Raw genomic sequence first — 9737 nt, forward strand, 5'->3', positions numbered from 1 at the left:
AACCCTAAACCCTAGAGGCTCAAACCCTAATACCCCCATCTGCTCCGGCTGCTTCAGCTCCCCGATACCTAACATTAAATCTACCCCATCCACCCCCGAGACTGTTAATCAAGACTGTCGTGGTCTTCTCAAGGACTACCTGACTGCTCGCCGCTCAAACAAGCCCAAGAAAGGTAGGTGCCTTAAAACAGTGTACAAAGACATCAACCTAGCTCTAGGCGAAGACATTCTGATGGATGAAGTTTCAGAGACTGCAAAGAAGGTTCTGGTGGGTCGTGTGTGTGGCAGGAACTACTCTGTAGAACGTCTTTGACTCTGGGCCTTGGAGATTTGGGGCTCCCTACTCAAAGAATTGCCCATCATCAAGGCATTGGCTCGAGGGTGGTTTGGTTTGCGTTTCCATAGGGAAGAATACACTGACTGGATATTATCCCGATTTTGGCACATAGAGTTTGCTCCGGTACTGCTAAAAAGATGGGATCCACTATTTGATCTGGAGAGGGAACAGATGGGCACTGGGCCGATCTGGGTCCGTTTGTCGGGCCTTCCGATGCAGTTTTGGACCCCTGTAGTTTTCAAGCGCATTGGAGATGCCCTGGGCACTTACTTGGAACACGATCAATCCTTCAAAAAGACAGGAATCATGACAATGGCGCGTATCCTGGTACATCTGGATACAAGGGAAGGGCTAGAGGAAAAGATAACCCTCCAATGGAGACGTTTCTCGCGTCATCAAAATGTGGACTATGAAGGTCGTCCCTTTCGATGTAGAAGATGCCACAAGGTCAGCCACCTATACAAGGACTTCCCACTGCTCACTTCTACTACACAGGCGACTGCAAGGGGAATGAAACATCGCAAGCCGGAAGACCCGATTGTGGACGAGCAGCCCATAGGTTAGGATTACTCAAAGGATGCATATGGAGCCACTGCTCAGCAAACCAATGCTCCATAGATACCACCTATATCCCATCCACTAACACAATCCCGGTCTGCTGCGGAGGCTTCTCCTACAACGGGTAATGCTCCTCTTCCCTTTCCCTCTGCTGTGTTTTATAATCATATAAATGCATCTTTAGCTCAATCTGCATCCCTCTCTTGCTTGAATACCCCCATTAACTGTGATATCGAGCCCCTCTCCCCCATTTTTTCTACCACCCCGCCAACGGTACAAGAACTGAGCCCCCTCCATCACTCCTCCCACTCCCCTACTGCCTTGGGCTCGCACTTCTACAATCTCCACTCTCGATAATTGACTAACCATAACCTGCTAGAATTGGACATCCCTCCCCCCCTCCAAGCACAAATCCTCCAGGGGTAGACCTTCAAATATCTCCAAAGCCATCAAATCTGCGGGGGCAAATGTGGCTCAGGGGCACCAGAACACCATTGAAAGGGCACTTAGAGCATCTGACACCCTTGACTCTATTCCCTGATGAAATGGCTCTCATACAACTGTAGGGGCTTGGCCAGCCCCCCCAAAAAAACTGGCCCTCAAGCGACTCTTGCATTGCATTCCTGTGACATGATCCTTCTTCAGGAAACCCTAGGGCCTTCTGAACAGATTGTTAGGACCCTTCAAGCCATCTTACCCGGTTGGCACTTCCAAGCCCTGGATGCAGCACTCAGATCTGGTGGCTTAGCCATTGGGATAAACCCTCAATATATAAGGATGATATCTTCTTGGGGAGGCCAGGGTTTCCTAGCATAGACATCTTTTCAGCTGAATTAGGTAAACAACTTCGTATCATTAATATCTATGCTCCAAACCAAAACAGACTTGCCTTTTGGCAAACCTTTCTGGAAAATCCCTTGATCAGCAATGCCACAATTCTTGGGGGAGACTTGAATTTCTCCATTGTACATGAGGAATCCTGGGGGCATCACTCGCAGCTAGACCCTCTCTTTGATCAGCTGAGCTCCCTCCTGGATCAATATGGACTTATAGATGTTCCCATGAATAAGAAGATGCCAACATGGCATAACAGACGGACTGGAGAAGTAGCCCTTGGTAGAAGGCTTGACAGATACCTCATTCAAGAAGACCTTCTCCATTCCCTCTCCATCTTCAGGCAATGGGTGGGCTCAAGGGGTATTTCGGATCACTCCCCCATATACTTGGAAGTGGCTGGCTCATCCAAAAAACCCAGGGCACCTTTCAAATTTAACTCCACATGGTTAAAGGACCCTGAATATATTAAGCTGGTTTCGGATTTCTGGCAAGCCCAGCCCCCTTTCAGGGACAAGAGGAAGGTTGTTGGTTTCTGCAGCAACCTGAATCGGCTTAAGAGATTAACCATTGAATGGACAAAAAGGAAAAATGCTAGGGATGACCAATCCCTTGCGGACATCGAAGCCTAATTAGCCTCCTTAATCGATGAAAGTGGGCTTTGCTACTTATCCATCGAAGAAAAGCTACATCTGGTTGATTTGGAGGCACAGAGATCTAAGATCCTACTTAACCGGCAAGAAACGTAGAGACTTAGAATCAGAGCAATCTGGCTCCAAGCGGAGGATGGTAACACAAAATTCTTTCATAAATACGCAAGTGGAAGAAAATCCAGCAATACAATCTGGCAGATGCCCTCAGACCAGGATCAGATAGTCAACACTCACTCTTAGATTGCCCATCTAGGTATCTCTCACTTCAAGCAGCTTTTCAAAGCCCCCCTTGCCACTTCTATTACTGAAATCATTAACATTGCAGGCCATTTCCCTAGGTTTGTGGAACCTAATGGGGTGGAGGACCTTATAAAACCTGTCTCCATGGGGGGATTAGAAATCACTCTTAAGTGGTTCAAGAAGGACAAAAGAACGGGACCAGATGGCTAGCCTGTGGAATTCTTTATTGCTTTCTATGATATCATTGGACCAGACCTGCTTGGGGTGGTGGAAGAGAGCCGGATTCTAGGCCGCATATATGCCCCCAAAAAATTTACTTTTATTGCCCTCATTCCCAAGTCAGACTCGTTGACCTCCTTTAATGACTTTCACCCTATATCCATCTGCAACTGTCTCTAAAAAATTATTGCAAAGATTATAGCAAGTCGCATCAAGTTGATCGTATCTGAACACATATCTCAAGAGCAATTTGCCTTCCTCCAAAATAGACAAATTCATGAAGCCATTGGTTCTGCCCAAGAGGCCCTCCACTCCATTAAGCTGAAGAACCTAAAAGGGGTGGCACTCAAAATCTACCTCTCAAAGGCCTTTGACAAGGTTAGCTGGTTATATTTAAGGATGATACTCACCCACCTGGGATTCCCTTTGATGTTTATCAGATGGATTATGGGATGTATTACTTCAGTTTCTTTTGCAATTCTTATAAATGGGTTAGCCTCCCATTCCTTTCAAGCGGAGCGGGGAATCAGACAGGGTTGCCCCTTATCCCCCCTACTATTCCTTCTGGTAATGGCAGGCCTGATTAGACTGATTGCCACTGAGAAGAGAGCTGGGAGATTCCGGGGCCTCAAGATCATAGATCAATGCCTATTAACTCATCTACTTTTTGTTTATGATATACTCATATTCCTTAATGGGGGAATTCAGGATATCATCACTCTCACAGAGGTATTAAAACTTTTCAGCACTGCTACAGGAATGGAAATAAATAGTGCAAAATCCACTATATCCTTCTTTGATTGCACACAACAAAAATCTCAACTAGCCCTACAAAATTTCCCCTACCAAACCTTGGCACTGAAGGACGGTCTGAAGTACTTGGGATTCAGGATTAAAGCAGATAGTTACAAAATTGCAGACTGGACCTGGGTGATTTCAAAGGTGGAAAAAAGATTAAATATCTGGAGTCATCTCTTACTATCTAGAGTTGGAAAACTGGTGCTCATAAAATCAGTGTTAGAAGCAACCCTAGTCTTTTGGATGTCGTTAGCCTAGATCCCCCAGGGGATACTGCATAGGATCCAACGAGTCTGCAGCCATTTCCTTTGGAAGGGACAGAAAGAAGGAAAGCCTTTTGCGTCGGTCAAATGGAGCTGGATTATGACCCCCAAAAAATGGGGCAGTTGGGGTCTAAAGCACCTCCCCGCCTTCGCACAAGCTCTGGCTGCAAAACTAGGTTGGCTTCTCTTGAAGCACAAGAGCCTTTGGTCGGAGGTGGTCATCCACAAATACATTTGGCCTAGCACAACATTGGACTGGCTAAGACGACCCACATGGAACAGGAAGGGTATATCAGTTATCTGGAGGGCAATGATCAACACCCTTCCCGTTATTAAAAGGGGCCTCATTTGGAGGATTTGGAATGGTGATTCAATCCAAATAAGGATTGATCCATGGATTGGCAGCGGAAATGCCTACCAACTCCCACAGGAACTGATCACACTGCTAAACCACAATGGTGTCCATTTCATCACACATCTCAGAGACCCTCGTAACTCAACCATCTTCCAGCAAGCATGGCATACAGGAGAGGCATGGAACATCCCGGAACAATGGCAAAGACAATGGAGAAATTATTTGCAGACTTTAATAGAAACCCATGTGCGCCTAAGAGAAGAGGAGGATGAATTGATCTGGGGATATACTAAGAATGGGCACTACTCCTCCAAGGAAGGGTATGATATTATACATGTTGATCACAAGTCGGACAGACTGATGAGCTGGTGGAGACATCTATGGAAGTTAAAAGCCCCTCCGCGTACAAAATTACTAATGTGGAACATTATAATGGATAAAACACCTACAAGAGCAAACCTCAGGAAACGGGCTTTCCCAGGCCCGACTTGGTGTGTTTTATGCCATGCAGAGGAGGAATCAAATCACCATTTATTCCTCACATGCCCCACTACCCAACTTCTCTGGTCTCAAATCCGGCACACACTAAGTATCATGCATTCCTGGAGTGGGGTCGATATCCAAAATGCTTGGGAAAGATGGTGGGAAGCTGCAACTGAGCCGAGAACTAGGAATCTATCACTTCTGGTCAACTGGCACATATGGATGTGTACAATAACATTATTTTTAGGGGCCAGAATATAATCTGGTCACTGATTCCACCAAAAATCTGTACGAGCTATGGGGAAATCCCGTAGATCAACAAGTTTTTAGAACTCAGAACATCACAAAGGAACTAATCGATAAAGCACACCCCTGGGCATACTTCGATGGTGCTGCACAAGTACAGGGATGTGGTGGAGGCATTATACTTTATCTATCTGATACACATTACTTTCACATTTGCATGGGGTTGGGAGAGGATACAAATAACTTTGCAGAGATGCTTACTCTCTGACATCTTTTACATTTTGCAATCTTCAAACAGTGCAGACACATACAAATTTTTTGAGATTCCAAAATAGTCATAAACTGGTTCAACAGCACAACATCATGCCATGCATATACTCTTAGAACTATTTTGGATGATATTGTTTTTCTCAAAACACATTTTTTTCATATCACATGCACTCATATTTACAAGGAGCGTAATGAAGGTGCGGACAAGCTATCAAAAGAGGCAACGCATCGTCCTCGAGGAGAATGGATGATCACAGAGCACACACCTGAGCGGACCTATCAGTTCTTCCATAGACCATATATGGATCAGGAACTACGGAGGGTAGACAGGCCCTAATATCAACAGTCTTTAACAATCTTTTACAGTTTTTCTATTATGTAATTATCACTTTTTGGCAACAAAACAACAAACACCATTGGTGAATTTTTGAATATGTAATTATTTTATATATGTACAATAGTCACTAGCACACCCAACACAGGGTCTTTTTGTAGAACTTACAGTTCATACTCTACACAGCTGACTACGGTCACAGTACTTGCATATGCCTATGGCATTTACAACATGTAATTTTCAACAAATTAATGGAAATTACGATATTTTCTCCCCGGGAAAAAAAACATAATTTTATATCTACTATGTATAGATAAAAAGTAATGTGAAAAAAAACCCTTATATTTTCACTTTCCATATTCAAAGAGATATAATTTATTTCTTTTTTAATATAGAATTGATATATAAAATTTTAAAAATATCAATAACAAAGAAAAAATTAATGTGGGTTATAAATAAAATATTTGAAAAGTAAAATATTTTAGCATGAAACATATATAGAGATAGAAAGATTGGGATAATTCTTATTCTATTAATAGTTACTTTCTAATTCAATGAATGAGGGAGATTTGTAATTCTTTCAATGCTTAATATGTATTTGATATGTAATATTTTAGAAAATATTAATAATAAAAATAATTAAATGTATGCATATAGGGAAAAATATGAAGGGGCGTGTTTTAAAATTTTAATGTGGAGAACATGAATTATAAATAAAATGTTTTAAAGTCAACTACATATATATTATACCAACATAGATTCATCTTAACTCCAGATCTACTAAGTGTCGAGGGATCAAATCTCTTTTCACTCTAAAAATGGTTTGCATATGAACAGATTTGATCCTTCTGGGTGCTTGATCTATATATATTTGTAAATCAAGATTTTATTCATTCTTCCAAAAAAAAGTACATCAGTAGTAGAGCGCAGGTAGTCTCACCCCGACCAGCTTTGTTGACTACCATTGTCAACTTATGACAAAGAATCAAAAAAACATCAACAAACATAGTCCACAACTTGAGAGGCTAAAAGCACCATTAAACAAACAAAACAAGTAAAACACCTATAACCATGCTAGTCATCAGAGATGATGGAGGCTTGGTTGTCTCGATAACTCATCCCATAAGGATAATTCATCTAGCGCCAAAACACAAGGGAGGAGCAATAATATTACACGTCTTCGATTACTGTTGATTTTAACTCTCAAATCTCAAGTAATATTCTCTCGCTTTCCGAGATAAACATCAATGCATGAAGATTGAGCCGTGAAGCTTGGATCAAGCCCACTTCATCCTCATCTAAACACAAAACTATATATACGTCAAAGCCATTACAATAGCTTCATGAACATGCGTTAAGGCTTTTAAGAATGTGATGAACTCATACAGGTGTATGATTTCTTTAATGGTTGTATGAGCATTGCACAAGCTAGTGCAATGACTGTGAGAATCTACTATATTCAAACTGCCAGCAGTATGCTAGTAGGGAACGGTACTTCTCCTCACTATCAAGAGATCAACAAGAACCTAATGCTTGTTAATTAATTTTTCATTTTTACTATACATACTAGAGCTAATGTATAGTTCCACCTTTAATAGGTGTGCACATTCTCTCACAGCTTGGTAGGTTTACATCGACCCCAAATGCGTAATGAGTGACTTCAGGCATCCCCAACTCATCCTCAATTTCCATAATAAATATGGGGCCAAAACAGTTTAGCTTGCGTTCTATCCATTCACAATAATGCATGGAGTTCTTGCATGTAGTTATAGTATTTCTAGGCCACAACACTTTTATTTCTACTTCCCCTTTGATTTTAAGAAGTCACTCTACGTACTCACACACATATATAAATATCTTTGTATGCAGGCCTTAATAGAGATGAACCTTACCTTCTCCTTTTAGCACTGCCCCAATACGAATTTCTCGCCAGAGTACTATCTTCAGAGATGGCTTATCTCAATGTATAACCTAGATGGGTAAAATTTTAAAGGGATTCCTTAACATCTTCCAAATAAAACCCTTATCTTACAAGGACCGCATTTTTCCCAAAATGCATATAAACTCCCCATTAAATTTACTTGCTTTGACATAATAACAGGTTATATATAGTGGATTAACATATATGTGTTAATGATTCCTCAATGAACCATGTTAGTATTTGGATTCAACCTTAAGGAATCATAATTTCCTTTAATTGCAAGAAATCCATGTGATATTCACATGCTTTAAATTTTAAGCTTAAACTTTACCCTTTATAAAAATTAGGTGATTTTTCTTATTTGGTTCTCATACTTCCTCATATCTCACAAAGGCGGATTGGCCCATAGGCCGAAATGTTTGAACTTGAGGCTCCGATACCATTTGTAACATACCACCTGAACCTACCCGGGAAATTAGCTACTAGGCTCCATTAATTTTAAAATTTGCCTCGGTTACAGTTAAGATTGAACCATCATCACAAGTATAGTGACTTCTTCATTACATGCACAATAATTATCCATGCAAATATACACATGATCTTAACTACTGAACAATATCAAGGTAATGAACCATGCACCCTAGGCACAATATTACATACTCTCTTGATCAACCTTTAGGCATAAACTACAAATTAGATAAAGGAATGAATCATGGCATGCAATCCATAAACTTCTTCAATGTCTCCATGCAAACATTAATAAAACAATATCTTGCATCTACTTCCGCTAGCACGATCATGAATCATAATTATAGTACTACAGGCATAGTCAAAAGATGTTACTGTCATAAATCTTATGCAACATGTAGAAATAGCTAAACTAACCTCATTGGTTACAATTCTTATGACGCCTTAATGTATGATATATATAACCGGATTCATAAACTATACAATTAGAAGCATTATACAATAATTGATCTACATGCACCAATATCAAATGCATAAATATTTTCCAATTTAACCCAAAGATACCACATAAGTGAGATCATACTATGTTCCTTCACTAACTTAATGATGATCAAGTTTAGATTTAGTAGCTATCATCTCATAAACAAAGTTAGTACAAAAAATTCTACTTATGCATAATTGTCCCATGCATATTCTACCATAAGTCAGATAGCTCATTGGCACAAGTAATGTCAACTACTTACTATGCTTCTACCACTAACTTTACACAGGGATGTGATAAAAGTCCTATGCATAAGAAATCCATCATTCCCATAATTGAGAAAACTCAACCATCAATATATCTGAGGTGAATGATTTAACAACATAGAAAGTATGGAGTAAACATACAACATATTTTATGCAAGTGAATCCAACTAGAAAGAACACAACTTGGAAAACGTAGCACCACCACCCAACCCTGAATCGCCTCTGATCCCCCATGAGCAGAGGTTCTTGCCATGGATCAACTGCCTCCAATTGATCTATGCAATGGGTATTTAATACCCTCTTTCATGATATAGTTTACTTTAGCGACATTCTGCTTTTAGGTGGATTTTTTATCCAAATGCCTGGGCTTTTCTCAAAAAAGCTCGCCTTTCTCTCCCGTGAGGATTTTCCTCATAAAAGCTCGCCTTTCTCTCCCGCACAACTTTTATGTTTTTGTTGATGGATATTTATCTCCAATCCATCCATCTTATGTAGAATTATGTCTAGAAGCTTTATCATGAAAGATTTATCCTATCCCATTCACCAATGGGATTTGGCAAGAATCTCATCTCTTGGTGTCTCGCTTTTCCAAGTGATTAATTAATTTATTTATTTCATAAAGTATTTATTTTTCACATTACACATCAGACCTAGCTTTTCTCAGCTTAGGTTTGCAAAGTTTAACAAACAAGGGAGGGGTGTTACAGGAGTTCTATCAGTTTTATCACATGCATTTCATATAGCAACACCAGAAAACAGATGAGACAACATGATCCTCAATATTTATTAACTGAAACTACTGCTATATATTTTTGCTTATCTGATCTATATAATGTTTAGTTTTTTGTTATAGTTTATGAACATCTCGCTATGTTATGACATTATACTGGCTGGTGGACAAAACCACCTTTTTTCAGGCATATGCTTTATATGCAACAACTACAACATGTAAGTTTCAATATATTATATAATGGAAATTACGATCTTTTCCTTGGAAAAAAAATATGTTAA

The 9737-nt window shown here is 40.1% G+C and overlaps 1 protein-coding gene across 1 annotated transcript; it reads left to right on the forward strand.

The window, feature by feature from the left end:
• The first annotated feature begins 508 nt into the window (after window positions 1-508).
• LOC149154732 (uncharacterized) lies at window positions 509-901 on the forward strand. The gene has a single exon (XM_089444213.1). The coding sequence runs from the start codon at window positions 509-511 to the stop codon at window positions 899-901; it is 393 nt and encodes a 130-aa protein (XP_089300339.1).
• The last annotated feature ends 8836 nt before the right edge of the window (window positions 902-9737 follow it).

Source organism: Pinus tabuliformis, chromosome 9, assembly GCF_031772625.1.
Source record: "Pinus tabuliformis cultivar Carrire ecotype Pingquan chromosome 9, CPIR1, whole genome shotgun sequence".
Classification (NCBI taxonomy): Eukaryota; Viridiplantae; Streptophyta; class Pinopsida; order Pinales; family Pinaceae; genus Pinus; species Pinus tabuliformis.

Excerpts from the sequence above, each read along its gene's own strand:
- LOC149154732 (XM_089444213.1), top strand. The coding sequence starts at position 509 with ATGGGCACTGGGCCGATCTGGGTCCGTTTGTCGGGCCTTCCGATGCAG.